The sequence below is a fragment of the Bubalus bubalis genome, chromosome 4, assembly GCF_019923935.1.
Source record: "Bubalus bubalis isolate 160015118507 breed Murrah chromosome 4, NDDB_SH_1, whole genome shotgun sequence".
Classification (NCBI taxonomy): domain Eukaryota; kingdom Metazoa; phylum Chordata; class Mammalia; order Artiodactyla; family Bovidae; genus Bubalus; species Bubalus bubalis.
Genome location: NC_059160.1, coordinates 149,188,196 through 149,215,077, shown reverse-complemented (window position 1 = coordinate 149,215,077; position 26,882 = coordinate 149,188,196). Strand labels below are relative to the sequence as shown.

General features: G+C 39.5%; 1 protein-coding gene across 5 annotated transcripts in view; it reads right to left on the bottom strand.

The window, feature by feature from the left end:
- Nucleotides 1-26,882, bottom strand: part of ADK (adenosine kinase) — a 566,593-nt gene that overhangs the window by 520,831 nt on the left and 18,880 nt on the right. For 3 of the 5 annotated variants that reach the window (XM_045165559.1, XM_045165562.1, XM_045165561.1), the window contains exon 2: nt 1,480-1,554. In XM_045165559.1, the coding sequence (XP_045021494.1) occupies nt 1,480-1,554 (75 nt within the window). Of the gene's footprint in view, nt 1-1,479; nt 1,555-20,587; nt 20,766-26,882 lie in introns of those variants that run through there. The other 2 variants (XM_045165563.1, XM_045165560.1) reach the window with 2 other exon arrangements.

Here is a 26,882-nt window from a genome sequence, read left to right as displayed (position 1 = left end):
AACCACTGGACCTCTGGGCAAGTCCTAGGATGGCTATAATTTTAAAAAGGGAAAAGACCAAGTTTTGGTGAGCATGTGGTTCTTCAAAGAACTAAACACAGAATTACCATGTGACTTAGAAATTCCACTCCAATATATAAACCCAAAAGAAATGAAAATATATATTCTTACAAAAACTTGTACACAAATATTCACAGCAGGTTTCCTCATAATCGTAAAAACACAAAACAATCTGAGTGTCCATCAACCAATGTCTACATCAACTGATGAATGCATAAACTGTGGCATATACAAACAACAGAATATTATTCTGCCTTAAGGAATAAAGCACTGATACATGCTACAACATGGAAGAACCTTGAAAAACATGTTAAGTAAAATAAGCCAGACAGAAAAGGCCACATATTGCACTCTTCCATTTATATGAAATAAAATATCCAGAATAGGCAAATCCATGGAAACAAACTAAACTGGTAGACTGGGGCAAGCTGGGGAGGGGGGTGGGAATACAGATATGACCGCTTATTGGATACAAGTTTCTTTTGACCTGATGAAATGTCCTGGGTTTAGATCGTGGTGACAGTTGTCCAACACTGCCAGTGCCCCAGTAGTCACTGAATTGTACACCTTAAAATAGTTAAAATCATGAATTTAATTTTAAGTAAATTTTGCATCAATAATATTCTCTAAAAGTGGTTGCCCCTGGGCATAGAACTTGGGGTGTTTAAGAGGAAGGGGATATTAATTTCTCATTATTAAGTCTTTTTTAGTACTTAACTTTTCCCTCCTACCAAATGACCACAGATAAATAAACATAAAATGATTTCTCAGCTAAACTAACAATATCAAAAGTTACTATTGGGGGAAATAGGGAAGATTCACAGTGTTTGAATTATGTTCTACATATTCTTGTTCTCTCTAATCCTATTCCTTCTCCCATATGGTATGGTACCATTACTGATTTAGTTCGTTGGCAGTTAACTTTAAAATGTGGAAATTAAATCATATACTTCTTCTTTGCAAAGAATAACAGAATCAACTTCAAGTGAAAGTTGCAACAGGCCAGGTTCGATGCACGATACTGGATGCTTGGGGATGGTGCACTGGGACGACCCAGAGGGATGGTATGGGGAGGGAGGAGGGAGGAGGGTTCAAGATGGGGAACACATGTATACCTGTGGCGGATTCATTTTGATATTTGGCAAAACTAATACAATTATGTAAAGTTTAAAAATAAAATTAAATTAAAAAAAAAAAAAAGAAAGTTGCAACAGGAATGAACAAAAGTACCAAAGTTTTCCCAGGGAAAATTGTGGTCAATTACTCAATAATAATGATATTGCACCTGCCATTATCAGGATTAAATTTCCTGAATTTTCCTCCAACTGAAGATGTTAAACAGCAAATTCAACTCTAACATTTTCAGTTTTTACATAGATGTATGTTTTACATAGTAAATATGAAGAGCTCAATACTTACTTATCAAGGAAATCCTTATCCACTACAGCAGTGATGTCAAGAAGAGGATTTCCCATTCCAAAGAGAATATTTTCACTAAAAAAATACACAAACAAAATACAAGCACAAGTTAGAAATACCTCTGAAAGTAAGGTGATGTATAAAACACACACAAATATAAAAATATCTTCACTTTACCCTGAAAATAAACCTAACATACTAGATTATTAAACCTTTGATTTGCCTATTACATACATGTAGAACAAACTTTAGCAGTAGCACAAAGCCATTCAGAAAGGACAATGACTTTTAAATTGGTCCAAATAAAACCTAACAAAAGAAGAAACCAGATCATGTGATTTTTTTCACAATATGTAATAGCTAATGACTAAAGCTAATTAAATTCTATGTTCTTTTTTTTCAAGGTTTAATAAAGTTTTATATATTCAACAAACTTGATAAATACTTAATCAATGAAGTGAAGTGAATTGAAGTCGCTCAGTCATGTCCGACTCTTTGCGACCCCATGGACTGTAGCCTACCAGGCTCCTCAGTCCATGGGATTTTCCAGGCAAGAGTACTGGAGTGGGTTGCCATTTCCTTCTCCAGGGGATCTTCCCGACCCAGGGATCGAACCTGGGTCTCCCGCATTGTAGGCAGACGCTTTACCGTCTGCGCTTAACTGTGAAAGTTTATTACAGAGCACAGAGCAAGTCCTGGAAAAATTCAAGCAACAGGCTTACCCCTGAAAAACTGTGAATGCCTGGAGTGGGACCTTTGTGTCATAGAGAGTGTAATTTTCAATTACATTTAACAGACTTTGAGGAAGTCTGTTTTCCATAGTACTACAGTATCACTCAAAACTAAGGGAAAGATAGAACCCTGAGAACCACAAGCAATACCAACTGACAGCAAGAAATGGACTAGAGGCATAGCTGGGTCAGTCTTGATGAGGGGCATTCTTCTAGTTACTGCAATAAAACTCGCCTCTCCATAATTTCGCACTGGCATCTAGTTTGCTCAAGCTTTTCCAGTTGCTTCCAAGCCAGTTACCATCCTCACCACTTGAAGATTATCATTAATACCAACAGGACTGATACACCAAAGTTTCCTTAGGAGAACAAAGTACAGCCTACACTTAGTCTAAAATGATTTAGAAGACTAAAGTAAAATCACAGATTGGGCAACTATGGTTGAATATGCAGTAAGGGGAAATTTGTCCCTTTTTCTATTTAAAGAAAGCTGATGAGGGAGGGATAAAAGACAATGTATTTATTTACTCACATTGGCATTTATAATCAAAAGTCTAATAAAGAAAGTAACTGCTTAGAAAATGAAGGATCAACAGTCAGACACAGTAAAATGTGACCATCATTTCATTAGGAACTTCTCTGCCTAATTTATGTATTATTGAGCTTCCCTGGTGGCTCAGATGGTAAAGCGTTTGCCTGCAATGAGGGAAACCAGGGTTCAATCCCTGGGTCAGGAAGATCCCCTGGAGAAGGAAATGGCAACCCACTCCAGTATTCTTGCCTGGACAATAAAAACTCTTCACTTCAGTTCAGTCACTCAGTCATGTCCGATTCTTTCTGAACCCATGGACTACAGCATGCCAGGCCTCCCTGTCCATCACCAACTCCCAAACTTTACTCTAACTCATGTCCATTGAGTCGGTGATGCCATCCAACCATCTCATCCTCTATCGCCCCCTTCTCCTCCTGCCTTCAATCTTTCCCAGAATCAGGGTCTTTTCCAATTAGTCAGTTCTTCGCATCAGATGGCCAAAGTACTGGAGTTTCAGCTTCAGCATCAGTCCTTCCAGTGAATATCCAGGACCGATTTCCTTGAGGATGGACTGGTTGGATCTCCTTGCTCTCCAGGGACTCTCAAGAGTCTTCTCCAACATCACAGTTCAAAAGCATCAATTCTTGGGTGCTCAGCTTTCCTTATATTCCAACTCTCACATCCATACATGACTCCTGGAAAAAACATAGCTTTGACTAGATGGACCTATGCTGGCAAAGTAATGTCTCTGCTTTTTAATATGCTGTTTAGGTTGGTCATAGCTTTTCTTCCAAGGAGCACGCATCTTTTAATTTCCTGGCTGCAGTCACCATCTGCAGTGATTTTGGAGCCCCAAAAAATAAAGTTCGACACCGTTTCCACTGTTTCCCCATCTATTTCCCATGAAGTGATGGGACCAGATGCCATGATCTTCATTTTCTGAATGTTGAGTTTTAAGTCCACTTTTTCACTCTCCTCTTTCACTTTCATCAAGAGACTCTTTAATTCTTCTTCACTTTCCGCCATAAGGGTGGTATCATCTGCATATCTGAGGTTATTGATATTTCTCCTGGCAATCTTGATTCCAGCTTGTTCTTCCAGCCCAGCGTTTCTCATGATGTACTCTGCATATAAGTTAAATAAGCAGGGTGACAATATACAGCCTTGACGAACTCCTTTCCCGATTTGGAACCAGTCTGTTGTTCCATGTCCAGTTCTAACTGTTGCTTCCTGACCTGCACACAGATTTCTCAGGAGGCAGGTCAGGTGCTCTGGTATTCCCATCTCTTTCAGAATTTTCCACAGTTTATTGTGATCCACACAGTCAAAGGCTTTGGCATAGTCAATGAAGCATAAGTACATGTTCTTCTGGAACTCTCTTGCTTTTTTGCTTGGCTTTTTCTAAATCCAGCTTGAACATGTGGAAGTTCATGGTTGACGTATTGCTGAAGACTGGCTTGGAGAATCTTGAGCATTACTTTACTAGTGTGTGAGATGAGTACAACTGTGCAGTAGTTTGAGCATTCTTTGGTATTGCCTTTCTTTGGGATTGGAATGAAGCCTGACTTTTTCCAGTCCTGTGGCCACTGCTGAGTTTTCCAAGTTTGCTGGCATACTGAGTGCAGCACTTTCACAGCATCATGTTTTAGGATTTGAAATAGCTCAACTGGAATTCCATCACCTCCACTAGCTTTGTTTGCAGTGATGCTTCCTAAGGCCCACTTGACTTTGCATTCCAGGATGTCTGGCTCTAGGTGAGTGATCACACCATCGTGACTATCTGAGTCATGAAGAACTTTTTTGTACAGTTCTTCAGTGTATTCTTGCCACCTCTTCTTAATATCTTCTGCTTCTGTTAGGCCCATAACCATTTCTGTCCTTTATTGTGCCCATCTTTGCATGAAAATTTCCCTTGGTATCTCTAATATTCTTGAAGAGATCTCTTATTTATTTAAAAAAAAAAAAAGCACAAGGAAAATATTATTGAGCTGCTTGGCTGTTTCTTTTTATTCACACTTTCTAGTTCAATATAGACAGTAATGTAACCACCATAAAAATTAAAACACGAAACATTTCCATCATCACAAAAAAATATCCTCCTGTCCCCATGTCAGTCTCTCCACCCCCAACTGGTCCCCTCCTGGTTTTAAGAAATATAACAGTGATACTTCTTTTTAAGAAGTCAGTCCTTTGCATATCTCCTGCACTCTCAAAATAGTTTATTACACCCTACTCGAAAATTTAGTAGAAATAATATTATCAAATTAATGCAACCTCTCTAGGCCCATGGCTTCTACAGTCAAAGAATTATGGTGGGAAACGAGAACAATGAATCACAATAACCATGTTTAAAGTCATTTCTGAATCTATTTGTCCAACAAAACCTTTGCTTATGAACAAAAATGGATAAGAATATGTGAAATGTTTATCTAGAGCTCCCTGTGTAAAGGACAAAAGAGGAAGAACTTAAATACCAATTACTGTTCCTTACTGCAAGAATTATATAGCATAGGCCCTGATGAGAGATGCTGTCAAGCTGGCCTAGTTGGAACCCAGTGCAGCAAGCATGGCTAATATAAGAGGTAAGAGACAACAGAATTTAAAACAACACATAAAAGGTGTCTTCATACAGTAAGTTAAGTAAAAACTATACAATTATTTCCAAAAGCAAATGAGTTTAGACAACTCACATCATTTTGCTCTCCATCACTGTTTATAACTGAGAAGCTATCAAATAACTTCATTGTAATATAACAGATCAACTCTGTTAAAAACACTAATGCTTTAAAACGGCTAATTTCCTAAATACACACTAGTGTCCAGGCCAGTAAATACTGTACCACCCTTCTCAAATAATGAAAATACTATTTAAGTAAGCATTTATTTTGATCTTTTCCTATTAGATGTTAACAAGATGGGGCTGGTCTATGGCCAATAGACCAAAAACTATCTGACTCATACTAGGACTATTATTTTGTTAGCAATATAAATGTTAGAATGTCTTTTTCCTGGAATTGATGCTAGGATGAAAAATTCTGAATGACTGGTTTTGTTGGTTTTCTTTTTTTAGTCAGTAATTTTACATGTATCATAATTCAGATGCCATCCAACATAAACCTATAATTATTATTGTTAGACAACCTACAAGTTTCATGCACTAACACAGATATGAAAGTAAAAGATACTCATAAAACTTTGTCTACTCAATGATATATTATTGTTGATTAGCTCTTTGGTCAGCAAAAATATTCAGTTATACTATGCTGCCAGAATAAATACTAATGATGAGTATCCTTAACTATTACAGCCATCATCCTCTCTTTAAATTCAGAAGCCTCATCTTCATAGGTGATTCTTCTCTCTCCATCAATAAGCACTATTCTTAGTAATAACTGCATCTTCTTAGCTTTCTCCAACAGTTTACCTGCCAGGAACCCCCACAACATCCTACTGGCACTGCCTTTAACTAGGCCTTCTAGGCCCTGCCTAAATTTCTACACTGCTGCTATTTTTTTTTCCACAATAAATTCGATACAGTATCACCAGAACTATATTATTTGAACAAATCTAGATGTTCAAGCTGGTTTTAGAAAAGGCAGAGGAACCAGAGATCAAATTGCCAACATCCGCTGGATCATCAAAAAAGCAAAAGAGTTCCAGAAAAACATCTACTTCTGCTTTATTGACTGTGCCAAAGCCTTTGACTCTGTGGATCACAATAAACTGTGGAAAATTCTGAAAGAGATGGGAATACCAGACCACCTGACCTGCCTCTTGAGAAACCTATATGCAGGACAGGAAGCAACAGTTAGAACTGGACATGGAAAAACAGACTGGTTCCAAATAGGAAAAGGAGTATATCAAGACCGTATATTGTCGTCCTGCTTATTTAACTTATATGCAGAGTACATCATGAGAAACGCTGGGCTGGAAGAAACACAAGCTGGAATCAAGATTGCCAGGAGAAATATCAATAACCTCAGATATGCAGATGACACCACCCTTATGGCAGAAAGTGAAGAAGAACTAAAAAGTCTCTTAATGAAAGTGAAAGAGGAGAGTGAAAAAGTTGGCTTAAAGCTCAACATTCAGAAAACGAAGATCATGGCATCTGGTCCCATCACTTCATGGGAAACAGATGAGGAAACAGTGGAAACAGTGTCAGACTTTATTTTTTGGGGCTCCAAAATCACTGCAGATGGTGACTGCGGCCATGAAATTAAAAGACTCTGACTCTTTGGAAGGAAACTTATGACCAACCTAGATAGCATATTCAAAAGCAGAGACATTACTTTGCCAACAAAGGTCCGTCTAGTCAAGGCTATGGTTTTTCCAGTGGTCATGTATGGATGTGAGAGTTGGACTGTGAAGAAAGCTGAGCGCCGAAGAATTGATGCTTTTGAACTGTGATGTTGGAGAAGACCCTTGAGAATCCCTTGGACTGCAAGGAGGTCTAACCAGTCCATCCTAAAGGAGATCAATCCTGGGTGTTCATTGGAAGGACTGATGCTGAAGCTGAGACTCCAGTACTTTAGCCACCTCATGCAAAGAGTTGACTCATTGGAAAAGACCCTGATGCTAGGAGGGATTGGGGGCAGGAGGAGAAGGGGACGACAGAGGATGAGATGGCTGGATGGCATCACTGACTCGATGGACATGAGTTTGGGTAAACTCCGGTAGTTGGTGATGAACAGGGAGGCCTGGCATGCTGTGATTCATGGGGTCACAAAGAGTCGGACACGACTGAGCGACTGACCTGAACTGAACTGATCTTAGAGAGGCAACAGTGAGTAGTCGCAAGAAGCGAGATCTTAGTTTCCTAACCAGGAATTGAACCTGTGTACCCTGGATGAAAACCAGGAATCCTAGCCACCAGATCAGCAAGGGATAGAGGTTAGAAGCAAATTTTCCCTGGCTCTTGCCACCACTGAGAAATTCATTTCTCATGGAGGCAAAAACTGTACAAGCAGGTACAAAGTTTATTATTAGAGCACAGCACCATAACAAGTGGGCGAGCACACAGAGAAACAGTTAAGATAGGAGCAAGGCAGAAACACACACCCAAAGGGAAAAGGTGTGGGCGTCCCCCCTAAAGAGGAGGAGGGCAGTAGAGAGGTGGTTAAATCATTTATACAGGGCAGTTCTTCTGGGTATTTGTTTACCTTTGGCCAATTACATGGTTTCTTTTTCCACACTTGACTTACCCTAGGACCCTCCCCAACATGCATGTGCAAGTTTTTTTCAAAATATATTCCAGCCCAGAGGCCTATAGGGTGGCCTTGGCATCACATATTACGGAGTGACAAACTCCTCCTTTTGACCCCAAAGGAGCCTTTCTGTGCACATGCAATGTATCCCTCGCCCCAAGGATGGGAAATATATGACCTCTTGATCTTTTACACAAACAGGGTTTAGCCCCTTCCTGTTTCTGCCTGTTGTTATCTTAAAGTGTCCTCAGGAGACAAAGCCTGGCTATTTACTCTATTTCTGTTGTTATTTATATTTTGAAGTGCAAACAGGAGACTGGTTGTAAATATCTAACCTGGAGCCCACCTATCTCCTGTCTCAAGAAATGCAAACAGGAGGCTAATTGTAAATGTCTGGACTGGAGCTCATCTTTTTTTGCCCCAAGAAATGTATACAGGAGGCTAGTTTAAATGCCTAGCCTGGAGCCCATCTTATAATAATAGTTTTACTGGTAATAGTAAAAAATTGGAAGCAACCCAAATGTCCTTCAACAGGTAACTAGATAAACAAACTGTGGTACACCTGTACAATGGACTAATATTCAGCATTAAAAAGAAATGAACTATGGTACAACCTAGATGGATTTCAAACACACTGTTGTGAGTGACCATTTAGGGATAACACAAAGGAGTTTCTTTTGGTGACAGAACAGTTTAGCACCCTAATTGTGTTAATATGGAATCTGTACATGGTAAAATTTCACGGAACTATACACCACCACCATGCCAGTAAAATGCAGTGTAAGCAAAGACTGGTGATATTCTAAAAACACTCATAGTCAATTCATAGTCAACTTAATAGTACTATGCGTGCCAAGCCGCTTCAGTTGTGTTTGACTCTTTGTGACCCCATGGACTGTAGCCTGCCAAGCTCCTCTGTCTATGGGATTCTCCAGGCAAGAATACTGGAGTGGGTTGCCATTGCCTCCTCCAGCGGATCTTCCCAACCCAGGGAAAAAACCCGCATCTCTATCTCCTAAAACTGGCAGGTGGGTTCTTTACCACTAGCGCCACCTGGGAAAGTACCATACCAATATTAATTTCCTGGTTTTGGTAATATACTATGGTTATTTAAGATTTATTACTGGCGTAAGTTGGGTGAAGGGTGCATATGAACTCTCTGTACTCTTCTTGTAACTTCCTGTGAGTCAAAAAAGAAAATTGTAAATTATTCAAAAGAAAGAGAAAAATATATTAAAATGTTTAAAAAACAATTAGGGTGACATCATCAAGAATGGTAGAATAAGGGCCTCCAAGAATCCTCTCTTCTATAAAAGCAACAAGAACAGAAAGCAAAAAAAAAAAAAAAAAAGTCAAAATCAACACTTTCAGAACTCCAAAGGCTTGCAACATCTGAGGAGCATTTTTCAAAGGGAAAAAAAGGCTGAATCTGCAAAAACAGCACACTTTGTGGCACTCTAACTTGCCGAATTCCCATGCCCCTCCCCAGCTCCATGGCAGCCTTAAAAGCAACAGCCCCAAAAACACAGTGGAAAGCAAGAGCCTATCAGCCACTGGAGGAACTGGAACAGAACTGGAGCTCTTTCAAAGCCCCGTTTTCAGAGACTGTTATTATCTGACCTTTTGAGTAACCAGCAGTTACCCGAAAAACCCCTACTCCCAACACTTCTCATTATTTGACCTGACTCACAGTTTCCCCAGTGCACACATCCTTTTCCCCAGGGGCATTTGTCAAAAACAATCATCTGCAATTGTTTAACACTCCAGCCATCTGAAGCAGTTGGGAGCAAACCAAAAAGCTTAAAAGTGTGGACATGATATGTCCATAGAGGTTTTGAAAAGTTCTGAATATTCCTGAGAATCTAGGAGACCATGTACATGTGCCCTGGCCTGTGTGCAGGTACATGAAAGAGTTGAAAAGGCACTAAGCAATCATCTCTGAACATGGGGCTCTGCACAAGCAGGAAATAAAGGCTATGGCAGCACTGTAAGCCTGGCTGAGCATTGAAGTTACACCTTATCAAGCACAGACAGCCTCTCAGCAAACATTGGGAGAAAATAATAAGTATTGGAAAGAACATAGAAAAACTGGAATCCACACTGCTGGTGGAGATGTAAAATGATGCTGCCAGCTTGAAACAACGTTTGGCAGTTCCTTAAAAGAAAAAACAAACGTAAAATTCCCAGGTGGCGCTAGTGGTGAAGAACTCGCCTACCAATGCAGGAGACATAAGAGATGTGGGTTTGATCCCTGGCTTGGGAAGATTCCTTGGAGAAGGAAATGGCAACCCACCCACTGCAGTATTCTCGCCTGGGAAATCCCATGCACAGAAGAGCCTGGCAGGCTATAGTTCATGGTTTGCAAGAATCAGATATAACTTAGTGATTAAACAAAATAACCATATGACCCAGTATAAGTATATACTCAGGAGAAATGAAAACACATGACATCACAAAAACTTGGACATAAATTTTTATGGTATCATTACTCGTAACGGTCAAAAAGTAGAAATAAAAATACCCATCCACTGGCAAATGGATAAACAAAATGTGATCTATACATACAATGGAATATTATTCAGCCATAAGGAATGAAATACTGATACATGTAACAACACAGGATGAACTCTGAAAATAATATGCTCAGTGAAGGAAGCCAGGCACAAAAGCCCAAATACATGATTCCCAAAAGGAAGGAAGCCAGGCACAACAGCCCAAATACATACACTCATGAAATGACCAGAGTATGACAAATTCACAAAGTAGATTAGTAATTGCCAGGATAGGGGCAGAGGAAGTGGAGAGTGACTGCTAACAGGTACGAGGCTTCACCTGTGCCCTGTGCTTAGCCACTATGTTGTGTCCAGCTCTTTTTGACCCCAGGGAATGCTGCCTACCAGGCTCCTCTGCCCATGGGATTTTTCAGACATGAATACTAAAGTGGGTTGGCAATTTCCTCCTCCAGGGGACCTTCCCGACCCAGAGATCAAACCCACATCTCCTGTATCTCCTGAACTGCAGACAGATTCTTCACCTGCTGAGCCATCAAGGAAGCCTGAGACTTCATTTGGAGATGATGAAAATATTCTGCAATTAGATAGTGGTGATGGATGCACAACACTATGAATATCCTAAAAACCACTGAGTTGTATAGTTTAAAATGGTAGATTTTATGGCATGTGAATTATGTATCACAGTAGTCATTTATGGATGTGAGAGCTGGATCATAAAGAAAGCTGAGCACCGAAGAACTGATGCCTTTGAACTGTTGGAGAAGACTCTGGAGAGTCCCTTGGGACTTCAAGGAGATCAAACCAGTCAATCCTAAAGGAAATCAGTCCTGAATATTCACTGGAAGAACTGATGCTGAAGCTGAAGCTCCAATACTTCAGCCACCTGATGCAAAGAACTGACTCACTGGAAAAAGACCCTGATGAGGGGAAAGACTGAAGGCAAGTGGAGAAGGGGAGACAGAGGATGAGATGGTTGGATGGCATCATCGACTCGATGGACATGAGTTTGAGCAGGCTCTGGGAGTTGGTGATGGACAGGGAAGCCTGCATGCTGCAATCCACAGGGTCACAAAGAGTTGGACACAACTGAGCAACTGAACTGAAATGAATAATGCAGTAAATAAAACAAGCAAACTAATTGGCATTTATAGAACAACACACCCCAACAACTGCAATATTCATTTACTGAATAAATGATGTACAGAACAACTACACTGAAAAATCTCAAAATATTGCTGAGTGAAATTTAAGACTTTAAAAACACATGTAACATTCAGCAAAACAGGCTACAGGTAAGACCATAAAAATCTCAGTAGATATAGAAGGACTGAAACTTAACAATGTATTTTTTCTCTATACATAAAAATGGGGCTTCCCAGGTAGCTCAGTGGTAAAGAATCCACCTCCCATGCAGGAGCTATAGGAGACATGGGTTGGATCCCTGGGTTGGGAAGATCCCCTGGAGGAGGAAATGGCAACCCACTCCAGTATTCTACCTGGGATAATCCCATGGACAAAGGAGCCTGGTGAGGTCACAAAGAGTCAGACTCAACTAAGCACGCATGCCCACATATATAAAATACAGATATATGCTTATAAAGTATAAACAATATATTTTCTATATCACAGAATTAAATAAAAAATCAATTTTTAAAAATAACTGTAAAACCCCCAAATATTTAGAAATTAGACAATAAGCTTTTAAAATCTGTAGATGAGAGAAATCACAACAGAAATTAGAAAATTACTTGAACTGATCATGCATGTCAAAATTTGTATGTTGCAGTTAAAGAAGTACTGAGAGGGAAACATTTATATATATGAAACATTTTATATATGAAATGCAATATTAGAAAACAAGAAAAGTTTAAAATGAATGGTCTGAATTTCTAACTCAAAAGAAAAGGGAAAAGGAGTAAATTAAGTCCAAAAGAGTAGAAGCAAGAAAATAAAAATATGACAGCAAAAAATAAACAAAATAGAAAATGTAGTACCAAAACAGAAGTTCAACAAAACCCAAATCTGGGGTTTTGAAAAGATTAATACAATTGGTAAACCCCTAACAAGACTGAGCCCAAAAAGTTAAAAAAGAAAAAAAGAGGAGGCAGCGGAGTCCCAATATCAGGAATGAAAAAGGGGACATAAAACAGTTCCCGCAAGCAGTAATAGAATACTATGAGTAATTCTATAACAATCCAGCAATTTAGAACAGATTTCTTTAAAAATTCAAAACTGACACAGGGAAAAATGGTAAATCTGAATAACCATTTATCATATCTTTAAATATTCTAGGCCCAGATGGCTTTACTGCTGAAAGCTATCAAAAATTTAAAGAAACAACACCAACCTTACAAAGCTACAATAATTAAGTCAATGTAGTATTGGCATAACACGATATAAACAGATCAACAGATCAGAATAGAGAGTCTGAGAAAAGTCTTATACCTATCGAATCTATTGACTGAGAATCCTTTTAAGGAAACCCTTACACTGTAGCAAAAAAATTAGCTTAAAATGGATCACAGACCTAAATGTGAAGGCTGAAACTATAAGGCTTCTAGAAGAAAACATAAGGGAATAGTTTCATAACCTTGAGATAGAAAAGGAAAGATCTCTAAGAACCTAAAAGGTAATAAACATAAAATAAAAGGAATCAAATCAATGAATTCAATATCAAATTTTAAAACTTCTGCTCCCAAAAGACATTGTTACAAAAATGGAAAGACATGGCTCAGAGAGAAAATATTTGCTAAACATGAAGGTATATATGCTTACGTGTAAAATCTGACAAATAACTTCTATCTAAAATACCAAAAGAATTAACAAACCAGCAACAAAAAAGACAACCTATACTTACAAATATGGGTAAAAGACCTGAACTGACAGTTCCAAAGAAAAGATAAGCAAATGGCCTATAGTCACATTATTAGCCATCAGCGAACTATTAACTACAATGAAATATAATTATACACCCACCAGAATGGCTAAAACCCAAAATGCCAAACATTTTGGTATTTGGAAAGGACAGAAAAGGAGTAAAGGATGGAAAAGGAGTAAGTGATATCAAAAATGTCAAGAATGCGGAATAACTGGAACTCTTATAATACTGAATGCTGAATGTATTCCATTTTCTATTTTGGAAAACAGTGGTGGTTTCTGAAGTTAAACACACATCTACCCTAGAACACAGCAATTCCACACCTGGGCATTTACCCACGTCCATACAAAGGCGTATACAGGAAGGTTCATGAAGCGTCACTTAGGGTAACCAAACCCTGGAAACAAGCCAAAGTCCATCAGCAGAACTGTTATAATGTTCATATCATGGAATCTCAGCGGTGAAAAGAAGCAAACTACTAAAACACACGTCAAAATGGATGAATCTCAAAACTGTCACTGAGCAAAAGTAATCAGACACAAACAGTACTTATCGTATGATTTTATTTATATGAAGTTTAAGAATACACAAAACTAATCTCTACTAATAGAAGCCAGAAAACAATTGCCTGGATGGGGCAGGAGAAAGAGACTGATTGAAAAGAGGCAAGAAAAAACTTTCTGGGAGATGAACATGTTTTGTTAAGTTGATCTGGGTGGTGTTTTACAAATACTTTTCTTTCCCCAAAAAAATTCAGTAAACTTAGGATCTGTGATTTTACTATATATGGATTACATTGTTGGCATTTTTTAAAAAGTAAACAAACTAGGAAAGTCTTTGTTTCCCTTAGGCTATGGAAGCCAGTCCTTCATTTAAGCCTGTCCATATTAGCATGCTGTCTTGCACACTCGAGGAAAAAAATCTCTTCCCTCTGCCCAGCATCATCTATTTTTTTCTTCCCCTTCATCCCCAAAATCCTCAACCATACATATATCTCTAAGTATTATCTCCCTACTCCCCATGACAGCTAACACTTCTAAAAGACTGCTATGAAATAGTAAGGTTCCCTAAAGTAGATAAAATTATTCATTTTAAATTCAATTTTCAGAAGCACATGTGTGAGATACTAATGACTGCTGCTGCTGCTGCTAAGTCGCTTCAGTCGTGTCCGACTCTGTGCAACCCCACAGACGGCAGCCCAGCAGGCTCCCCTGTCCCTGGGATTCTCCAGGCAAGAACACTGGAGTGGGTTCCCATTTCCTTCTCCAATGTAGGAAAGTGAAAAGTGAAAGTGAAGTCGCTTAGTCGTGTCCAACTCTTAGCAACCCCATGGACTGTAGCCTACCAGGCTCCTCCATCCATGGGATTCTCCAGGCAAGAGTACTGGAGTGGGGTGCCATTGCCTTCTCCAATACTAATGACTAACACACAGCAATTAAAGCTTACAATGCATTTTTATGTATGTTATTGCCTTTAAATCCTCACAAAAACCCTATAGTATAAGTTTTGCTATTATCTGTGTTTATGGAAGCCTGGCAGGGCTACAGTCCATGGGGTCGTCAGAGTCAGACATGACTTAGCTACTAAACCACCACCACTGTTAAAGAGAAGAAGAAGCTCAGCAAAGTTTTATAACCTGTCAAAGGTCATACAACAAATAAATGATACCTAACTTCAAATCACATGCTTTCTTGTTTAATATGCTTCTGTTAATAAAAATGTCTGACCGATGAAAAATATCCAAATCTAGCCAAAATAAGCTAATATTCCATTATCTTATGGTCCTATGTCAAGTAACATTTCAACAACCCAAATCTACTACCACAAAATTACTACAGTGTGTAAGTAAGTGACCAGATAACTTATTATCCAAGTGGGACACTTATGAGAATACAGGAAGAGCTATTAATAATTATGCCAGGATAACAGGCATGATCCAGGACTGTCTTGGGCAAACTGGGACATATGGTCATTCTATTTATAAGCTAGCTATGCTGTGTGAAATTAAGAATTCAGACTTACATTTTATTACAATATTTTTTAAAGTAACAATTTTAAAACCAAGTAGAAGAGGTAAATAGTCATGAGCATTAACCAATGTTACAAGAAAGGGTTAACATTTCAAACTGTCTAGACAATCATTCTGGTTCCATTTCATCTTTGACAGTTCTGCTTAATGTAGCAATACTGTGGCTGGAAAGATCTGGAGTTAGAAAACCTTGTATGCCTTTTCAAACAAAGATGACCTATTTATAAATATGAGTATTAACAGCTGACAACACTGCAGTTCTCCAAGGAAAGGATTCCTGCTTTAGTTCTTCAAAATATTTCATAAACGAAACAATTTTATTTTATTTTAAAAAGCTCATTAGCTTCACTAAGAAGCCTCATGGAATAAAAAAGTTTGTGTACTAATATAAAATTTATAATTCTTATAAAAGACACAAGCCCTGAAATGAGTTTGAAAAACTGTTTAAATATTCTAAAGAAACCAATTCAACAAAGTAACACACTTCAATCTCAGCCAGAATTCAGTCTCCATATGAATGTTCTCCATCTGAGTGGCTTGGCAGATCCTACTAGATGTACCTCAAAGTCTTGAGTGTTACGAGAAAAATACCCCGGTACTCCACCCACAGCCCACATAAATTTTCCAATGTAGGCTTAACCCACAGAAGTGGTTACAGAATTATCATGTAGGCCACAGTCATGTCTAGTCCCAGAATAGTCTTAAACCAAATCTGACCTGTCTGGGCAGGCCAAAGAATAGGTTCCTCAGCTCTACAGCAAACACTCTCCCTGACTCCCTACCTCATTTGCCCAGTCTTCCATGGCACAAACTCAAGCTGTAAGCAATTTTCAAAACCAGACTAGACATTCATGTTGGAAAAACAAGGCAATATTCATAGGAGTATTTTGAAATACTGTTGGCTTAGTACTTATAAAAAGTGCATAAAGTAGAAGTCAGGAGACCTAAATTCCCTCTTACGTTCTTTTGCTACCAAACTAGGACATAGCTCTTCATTTGGGCCTGAAGGTCCAGTACCAAGAAAGAAAGAGTAAAGTGCTCTCTAAGATTCTCTTATACTCCTAACATTCTACATTTTCCTGTCTGTCCTGAATTTTAACCCAAGCATCAACTTTCCTGTTAGGCCAATTAAAAATGACAAAAGCATCAGTTTGTCAAATATGTTCCATCATTTTTCAGATAAGACCAGCTGGAATCTGATATATCGGGTTGGCCAAAAACTTTGTTTGGGGTTTTCGTTAGCCATCTTACAGAAAACACCAAATGAACTTTTTGGCCAACCCAATACATACTCTGATAATTGGTTTAAGAGGCTGCAAACTTGGACTCTTCATTAGTAATGGTGTAGCAGAGTAGAACATAAACAATAAAAGTCAGAGTCAAATTCTCCAGCCAAACTTATTCAAAAATCATAAGCTTTTTTTTAGTTCTTTTTATGTAAATAGTTATTTGGGAATTCCTAACAGTGGGATGCTGCACTGGAAAGGGCACTGAATCAGGAATCTAGAGACCTGGGGTCTAGTTCAAGACACGCAACTACTTGTTATGAGCCCAGACAAATCACAGTATCTCTTGCCTTCAGTTTCTTCGACTGTAAAATGAGGGAATTAGGTAAGTTTGCTTCCTATTTAAAAATCTAAGATTTAAACATTTATTTTCAGATGACATCATTCTCTAAGGAGACCAAATTGCATTCAACAATGTTCCATTTACAAAATGCCTTAAAATATAAAACAGTTTCATATCTCCTCAAGGACACTGTGGAATACATATCTGTATTACCATCACAACAGGCCCCATGGTGTGAAGACTCTGGTCTCTGAATCCAGCGATCTAAGTTCAAATCTCAGTGGAACCAGAGATTTGTTTGAGAGCTTCCCCAATGACTCAGCTAAAGAATTCGCCTGTAGTGTAGGAGATGTCAAGATGTGGGTTCAATCCCTGGGTGGGGAAGATCCCCTCAAGACGGAAATGGCAACCCACTCCAGTATTCTTGCCCAGAAAATCTCATGGACAGAGGAGCCTGGTGGGCTCAGAGTCACAAAGGGTCACAAAGAGTTGGACACGTCTGAGTGAGTGAGCATGAACACACATTACCATCACTATTTCATAAAACAAATGTTCAGAGAAAAAACAAAAAGATCACTAAATCAGCAAAATACTGTCAATTAGAACCCGGGTATATTGACCACTGGCCCTCACTGGTTTCCATTTCTATGTTCTGTCATAGTCACTGTGAAGAGTCACATATTACTCTATTTACCAGCAATTACTTTAAGTGTGGTGTAAAAAACAGCACTGGACATAACGTCAACTCAGTGACCTTGATCATTCTCCTCATCAGTAAAAGCAAGTCAGCAGTCCCCATCCTCTGGGCTACTGTCAAACTGAGTACAAAATGGGAACGCACGTAACATCATAAATGTGAAAATTAATAAACATAAATGTGAAAGGTATCATAAAATTGCATTAAATGTTGTATTCTTTGGGAATCAGCTGGTATCTGTAGGATTACCAACCCATTTAAAACTGTCACCACATATACAAAGTTGCTTCAACTTCAGCAGTCCCCACACCTACTCTTAAATCTAAGTTATTAAGTTCTTTGGAGGACTGTGGGAAAGCAAGAAAGTTACTACAGTTGTCCCTCACAATACTTTACAATTTTTGTTCCCAGAAGCAGTTTTTTCCTTTATTTTATATATATAATTTTGTAGTTTTTTAGGCTGTGCCATGTGGATCCAGTACCTTAATTCCTGAGTTCAAATCCATGCCCCCTGCACTGGGAACACAGAGTCTTAACCAATGGACTGCCAGGAAAGTTCTAGAAACAGTCTTTTCAGGAAATGTAAGTAGTATGTTGTTTTTATAAAGGTATCTTGCAGAGCACTAGATTATGGATATCTGGATTCCATTCCTAACTCTGCCACTAACTGATTTTACTCAAGGCACTCAACTTTTCTTAGCCTCAGGTATAAATGTGGCAACTGGTTTTAGGTAATATCTAAAAATCTTTGAGTAATGTCACTGTAGCTGAAGACTATACAAAATGTAGACTAATATCTGAAGATACAAGCATAAACGTAACTATTATTAGTTATCTACCCTTCCAGGAGTCAAATAAGACTAGCATTAACCTTTAAATCAATCTTTCTGGGACTTGCCTGGTGGTCCAGTGGTTAAGAATCTGCCTTCCAATGCAAGGGACATGGGTTTGATCCCTGGTTGGGGAGCTAAAATCCCACATGCCTCGGGGCAACTAAGCCTGCCATTACTAAGCCTGTGCTCTCTGGAGCCTGAGCACCACCACTAGAGAAAAGCCCATACACCCTCAATTAAGACCAGAGGCAGCCAAAAATACATGTTTAAAAAAAAAAAAAATCAAGTCTTTTTAATACAACCACCATTCAACTTCTACATTAAAAAACACATCCTATTGTCACTAGCCAAGCAGCAGAAGTTTTAGATTTGGGTGTTTCTCCACCAAGAAGTAGCAAGGATTATGATGATGGATTAAAATTAAGTCCACACAAGAGACCCTTAACATAGCAAGTATTTGCCCCACACTCTTAATTAGTAGCAGACTGAAATGATGGGATTTGAAAGTGCAAATGGGGAGATGGAGCATAAACTAGGTTTAACAGCATAATCCTAATTCACCCTAAAATACTGTTAGCATTAAAAGCTAAATTTATACATCCCAATATAATTTACTGTGAAATCTTTCCATGTGGATCTCCACATTTCAGTGTGTGTGTATGCTCAGTTGTGTCAGACTCTTTGTAACCCCATGGACTATATAGCCCACCAGGCTCCTCTGTCCTTGGAATTTTCCAGGAATACTGGAGTGGCTTGCCATTTCCTCCTCCAGATGTTCCTGACCCAAGGATCAAACTTGCATCTCCTGGGTCTCCTGCATTAAGAGGCAGATTCTTTACACTGAGCCACCTGGGAAGCCCCCACATTTCAGTACTGTATTTCGGTCCTCCTTCTGCATAATGAGGTAAGTACTCTGAGTTTACATAGAATTATGCAATTTAAGAGAAACTGCATCCAAGTTCAACAGTTACATCCTAAATTACCTGAGGGCTAGGTTCTAAAGTAATTTCTAAAATACTGTGTAGTCAAAATCACCAGTGAGAAACCATTTAATCACCAGGACTTAGGCTGCTAGAAGCTCGGAGAGCAAAATTTAATTTCATTTATTCTCTTCACATTTGTGCCGGGGCCTCCCTTTCTCTGGGACAATGAAGGTCAAAAAGTGAAAAGTCACTTAGTCGTGTGGGGCTCTGCGACCCCATGGACTATAGCCATTCCCTTCACCAGGGGATCTTCCCAACCCAGGGAGAGAATCCAGGTGTCCCACATTGCAGGTGGATTCCTTCCCAGCTGAGCCACCAGCAAAGCCCATGAAGGGCCAAGGTCTACTTTAAAAGAGGCTGTTCAGAACATTGGGTAAATAAGGCAATTTATCTCTCTCTCTCTCTCTTTTAGATTTATCTCTTTTTATAAATAGTTGCATTAGCATAAGGTAACCATTTGGTCAGTGCTACCCACAGACACTGGACCGGGCCATTAACAATAAAGAATCTTCCAAACTCTGGAAGAGCAATTGAGGTGAAGTTTTTCGTTTATTTGCTCTCATTGTATACTACGAAACTCATTCTAATGGGACTCTCAGATAAAAGTAGGTAAACAGATGGTACCTTGGGAACCAGAGTACTAATTCCAGTCATAAGCAAACATTGTGAGGACAATTTCAAAACTTGGGGGCAATCTACCTGCATCGAAGGGCCAACAGTGCAGGTCTGCACTGGGCCACCAACCAAGTTGTCGGAAGGCAAGACACGCGGGCATGGACACGCCCGGTGCACGTCACACTTCCCCAGGCCTCAGGCCATTCGGGGGGTGGGGGGAAGACAGCTACATTTTCATGGGAAATCCACTAGACTCATCAGTAAGCTTCAAATCCTGGAATCTGGGCGAGAGTCACCTCAGCTATGCGGCTACTCAAAGGTCTCCGCCACGTGCCTCAGCCCCCAAAACTTCTGCGGAAGGCATAAATGACCAAATGAAAAGTGCAGAAAGCCTCCACATGAGGGGGACTGGTGGCACCGGGAGGCTCCAGAACACCCAAGAGAAGGGGCGGCAGTTCTCAGCAGCCGAGAAGCTAATGCCTACCCAGCGCGCAGTTCAGGCTGCCGCCCAGACTAATTACCTGATGGCCGTCATAGCTTCACCTTCCAGCCCCAAGCGACAGCGCTCGCGTCCGATGCTCTGCGTCCGCACGGGTGGCAGCAGCAGGTACCACAGTCACCGCTCCTGGGCTCAAAGCACTCCGCGACCCGGGAGCGCGTCCTCACACACCCCGCGCGCGGGCGGCCCCCGCCTAGCCGGTCGCTCACGCTGATTGGCCGCGCCCGGAAGGGGCGGGCGCTCCGCCCCGGGCCGGCGGCCCAAGGACCTGCCCAGGGCGCCGCCGGCCACGGCAAGCCGCCCGTGCGTCTTGTGCTGGCATGCGGGCTAGCGGCCTGGCTAGCGGGCTCGGTGGCCATCTTGAGTCCTGGTAACTGCCTACCCCCCACTCCCGGCTTACGGTGCACGAGGTTGGGTGCCCGCCTCAAAAATGGCCGCCCCGAAAGGCAACCGGTTTATCAGTCACATGGCGCGGTCTACCTCGGCCAGCCCAGGTCGCTCTAACAGGGCTTGGGACGGGGGCTATGTCAGGGGAGTCTTCGGAGAGGGGGGTTAACAGCCTGAAAACCCATCTGCAGAAAAACAGCAGCCGCCTGGCAACCTCAGTCCGGATAGAGTCGATCGCGTGGCAATAGCAGCACGATGTGTTAAATTAGAACTCGCAGCCTTCTAAGAGTCAAGTGCCGAGTATGGTGGTCCCCAAACGTTTTGGACTTTAAAAACAGTTAGGACAGCTTATAAGGAAGTGTCCAGGGTCTCAGTGTAAACTTGCGAATCAGAACCTAGAAAAGTGAGGCCCGTACAATGGTATTTTTAGCAAGTTCCCGGGTTATCCAAGTACACGTGTAACTTTTAAAACCTCCAGGCCAAACTAGCCCAGACTATCCTGCTTGACACGCTAATTGTCATACGTCCTCGCTTTCCTGAAAAGGATGCAGCGCTCTGAAGCAAGCATCTAGTCATAGAAAACTGGAAGAACCTTGACTCTTGGCGCTAACTTTGCGATTCAGCGGGGGTAAAAGAACTTAAAACTGAGTCTGAACCGCTAATAAAAGACAGTAAATCAATTCCAACTGCGGGAAGGACTGACATGGGGGCGTTAGAAAATAAACGTTTTATGATCTAAATAGCTTTTGTTTATTCCCTCTTTATTCTGTGTACAAATATTTATATAAACAGACCATAACCTCCAGTGGCATTCATTTACTAAGCATTTTGGATGGGGTTCAATTCCATAATCTGAAATCAGTTACATTAGAAACACACCCTAACACGTAACATTGAAATGTGCATTCTGTGATTGAAGGAACTAAATATTTATTTCCTTTTAATTAGTTTAAATTTTAAAACCAAAAGCAAAGTAAAACATTATTCCATTAAACACAGTATTTTTCACTGCATACATTTCAAGGTAGAAAATTTAGCATCCAAATTGAGCCACTGCACAGATAAATATATACTTTTTCAAGGCAGTACAAAAAAATACAGAATATCTCAAGTCTTTATATATATCTTGACTACATGTTAAAATAGTACTTTGCTACACTGGGTTAAATAAAACCTATTAAGATTAAACTGTTTACTTTTTAATGTGGCTCCTAGAAATTTAATTTTGTCTTACATTACATGTCTACCTGACAGTGCTGTTCTACTAAGCCAGCCTTGCTTTTCTTACCTACCATTGTCCCTGTGACAGAATAATTATGTTCACAAAATGAAATTAGTAGATCAATTTACACAAATCTGTGGTTTCTTACAATCTAAAATATAAGTATTCCAAAAGATTTCAAGTTTTCTTCAAAAATGCTTTTTTTTTTTAACATTATTTTCTTTAATTTGGAAAATGCCTATCTAGAAGGAAGCCCTGCACTATAAATCTGAAGTGTTCAGTCCATGAGTAAAGGCTATTAAAAACAAGAGTCTTGGCTGATTGAGACTTTGACCAAATGTCCACAAGCAGAACCAGCCAGTTGGTCCTCAGGAAGTGAATCAAAGCAGCAGCAGGATAGCAATTTGAAGCAGTGGAGACATTGACTAATTCAACAGTTTGCCTTCTCCACTAATGGAAAATGTTAATAGATAACCCGCATGAGTCGGACACAAGTTAGTGACTGAACAACAACCGTAACCCAGATGGACTAAAGTAAAACCAGGAATAATACTCAGAACAAACTTCAAAATCTCCATGCAACTTTTAATATGGGATGCACTATGGTGCTTTTCAGACTTTAATACACATCACTTGAGAGATCTTATTATTAAGGATTCAGCAAGCTCTGTGGTCAAGATTGTCCATTTCCTTAAGTTCCCAGATGTTGCCAGTTGCTTCTCCTGTGGGCCATGCTAAGTAGCAAGGCTGTAAAGGAAATTAGCAAGATTATAAAGGTAGCAAGACAGAAGTGACTTGGAACCCCTACATGACTTCCTGCATGAGTTTACACATTACATGCTTTTCATGCCACTGAGAAGATTAAAACTTAATTCATTCTAGTAAAGTGTCTAATAGAGTCCTTAGCACAAGACATGATTATTACTTTGTTATTACCACACTTGTTAAAATTATATCTCTGAGAAGCATGATACAAAAGCTAACATTTCTAGAAAGCTTTGTGGCAATACGTGTCACCAATTCCATGCTTTAGGCAACTATCATAAATAAAATACAGCAAATGTGAACAAGGATTTGTATACTATTCATTTCACATTAACAGTAGCAAAAATTTATTACATCCCTAACTAAGTAAAAATAGAATGCCTGCGTGCTAAATCGCTTCAGTCCTGTCCAACTCTTTGTGACCCTGTGGCCTATAGCCTGCCAGGCTTCTCTGTCTATGGGATTCTCCAGGCAAGAATACTGGAGTGGGCTGTCATGCCCTCCACGAGAGGATCTTCCAGACCCAAGAATGGAACCTGTGTTTCTTACACCTCCTGCCTTGGCAGGCAGGTTCTTTACCACTAGTACCACCTGGGAAGCACAGGAATAAGGAAGTGGGAATTCTAAGCCTAGGCCTACCAAAAAAAAAAAAAGTATGCCTTTTGACCATTAGTTTCCTTATCTGAAATGCAAGGTCATCTGTTACAGTCAACATCTCAGGTCCCTTTCAGTTCTTACTGGAAAGTGGGGGGAGAAAAAAAAAAAACTGTCCACTTGTGACTCAATACAAATTGAGTAGATTTTTTTTAAGAGGTGGTCAGTTTTAATGAAAATAAAACGTGCACAGTTTTACTTAGCTTTCATTATAGTCAAGGTTATTCAAAGAAACATTGCTAAATGTATTACCTCAAAAGATATAAGAGGTTCACTATTTTTATTTCCTTTAAATTATTGTCCGTAGATTCTTATGTCACATTTCACTTTACCATGACATATTCAAACAGAACCTAATCTTTAAATGGTAACTGACAATTTATTTCCCAGGAGAATTTGAAGAATATAATAACATTTGATTGATTGAACTTTATTTAGTAAGAATTCTTAGCAAAACTCCCTCCCAAGAACACCCACACAGTGCTTCTTTATTTTCAGTGAACCACAAATCTCTAAAAGTCAAAGAAAACTTCCAACCTACAAGTATAGGACAACACAGCTTCCCAATTATTTAAGCTGCCAAGAATATATATTTAAACTACATAATTGAATACAGCACTATCATTTCATAAAAGGGCATTTTAACATAAAAATGTAAAAAGGCCATCACAGAATAAATAGCGCTACTCAAAGTATTGCTGGTAATCTTATGAAGTATAGTTTCTATGTAAAAGATTTTTTCTTATTTTTATTTTACCGTAAATCTGGTATTTCACAAACCAGCTTTTAGGACTCAATCACTCGGAAATTTCCTAGTGGTCCAGAGGTTAGGACTCCATGCTTTCACCACTGAGGTCAGGGGTTCAACCCCTAGTCAGAGAATTAAGATCCCACAATCCAAGGCATAGCCAAAAAAAAGGGGAAGGAGATCAATCACTCATTAGCTCAACAAATATTTACTGAGTTCTACTCTACTACTCAAAACACTGGAGACTGAGCAAAGACCAAGAATATGTACTGCCCTTAAAGAACTTACATTCTAATGAGGGGATATGGATGAATAATCAAATAAATAAGATCATTAAATGCTCATAAGTGCTATTCAGAGAATTAAAACCAGCAGATCAACACAGAGAAAGGCTCATTTAGAGTCAGTGAAGGCCTCCAGTAGGAAGAAACTGAATAGCAAAGAAGAACAAAGTGGGGAAGGGATTCCAGACAGATATGACTAAACTAACTGGAAGGCCAGTGTGAAAAAGGGCAAGGAAGAAAGGAAAGGCTGTAGTCAGAGAAGCAGCAGGCTGTCTTAGCTTTGATGAGCCTAAGAAGTTTAGATTTTGTTATAAGCAAGACAGGAATTAAGTTTTAAACACTTAATTAAGTTTTAAACAGAGGAATGACATGATCTGATATTGTTTTAAAAGAGAATGTGGTTACGATGCAGAGAATGGATCACAGGAGCATGAAGGCAGAAAGACTAAATTAAAAGCCTGTGACAAGGACTTCCCTCGTGGTTCAGTGGCTAAGACTCTGTGTTCACAATGCAGGGGGCTCAGGCTCAATCCCTGACTGGGGAACTAGATCCCCCATGCCGCAACTAAGACCTGATGCAACCCGATAAATAACCTATTACCGTATTAAAGATGACAAATAATTCTGATCTGAACCACAAAAATAGTGGTGGACATAGAAGTAAATGGACATTTTGGAGGTAGAATGACAGGACTTGCAAAATACAGGGTAGTAAGGAAAATAAAGGAATTAAGAGTAACTCCTAGATTTTAGACTACATTGGGTAAATTTGGGCTAAATTGAGTAAATGGTGCTGCTATTAGCAAGATAAATGGAAAAGGCAAGAATCAAGTTCAAAGGACAAGTTCTAGGAGTGGTCAGGGATAGAAAATAAAAACTTGGGAAGCAGATTTTTCTTTCTAATCATTCTTACTCTGTAGTGCCTACTGTTTTCTATTAATGACTAAATAGTTGTCCATAATTGTACATGCAGTTTCATTTGAACAACACCCTAAGAGGAGAACCATTCTACCTTAGCAGTCACCTGCTAGCAATCACTCTCTAAGTTGCTAAGTCATGTCCAATTCTTGCAACCCCATGGACTGTGGCCTGCCAGGCTACTATGTCCATGGGATTCTCCAGGCAAGAATGCTGGAGTGGGTTGCCATTCCCTTCTCCAAGGGATCTTTCCAACCCAGGGATCAAATCCAGGTCTCCTGCATTGCAGGCAGATTCTTTAACCTCTGAGCTACCAGGGAAGCCAGCAGCCACTAAATATGTATATAAGAAAAATAATAGGTACAACTTGCACGCATGTGTGCTCAGTCACGTCCAACTCTTTGAGACCCTATGGACTGTAGCCCATCAAGCTTCTCTGTCCATGGAATTCTCCAAGCAAGAATACTGGAGTGGACTGCCATGCCCTTCTCCAAGGTACAACTTAATGAGTGGTTAGTATGTGCCAGGAACCACGCTATATGTATCTTTCAAGTACTATCTCATTTGAATTCACAACAACTGTAATAGAAGACATTTTATTATCACCATTTACACTTGAAGAAACTGAAACTCAAAGTGGTTAAAGAATTTGCTGAAAGTCACACATTACAGAGCAGAAATGCAAACTCTGGTAGTATAACTCCAGAACTGGGACTAGTTACCACTATACAGTGTCTGATCAGAGTAAACCCAAGATAGACTGACATAAGTCTGAGACTTTTACAAATATCCTAGTTTCAGACCACTATACTGTGACTTCAACCCATGCAATATAATAGTCCAGAAACAGCTTTCTTATTAGCTGGAGCATCACAGGAAATACTTTCAGAAGTTGCTTCTTTTTTTTCCATGTGTACTTATTCATAGTTAAATCTAAGCAGACAATGAATCTGCCATTTTTATCTTTAATTTGGCCAAGACTCCTAATTGCCACCAAGAATCATCTCTTAGACCTCTTCATTTTTTAAATTTCAATCACAATTTCATTTCTGTCAAAATCACAAGACTGATTTTTGACAAAGAAAAATATCTTTTTTACCACTCTGCAAGAATTCAGAGGCACACAATGAGTACAAGGGTTCAATTTACTATAAAACTAAGAAAATATCCCATCTCAACCATTCATCTTGTGTAAATCAAATTTAGCCTTTAGGAAAATTCCAAATTATTTCTTAGCAAGATCTTTCAAGACTCAGAAATTAAAACCACAAATGTCCACAAAAGGCTGCTCTGTAAGAAAAAAATTTTTTTATATATTCATGCTGTCCTTGGGTATGTC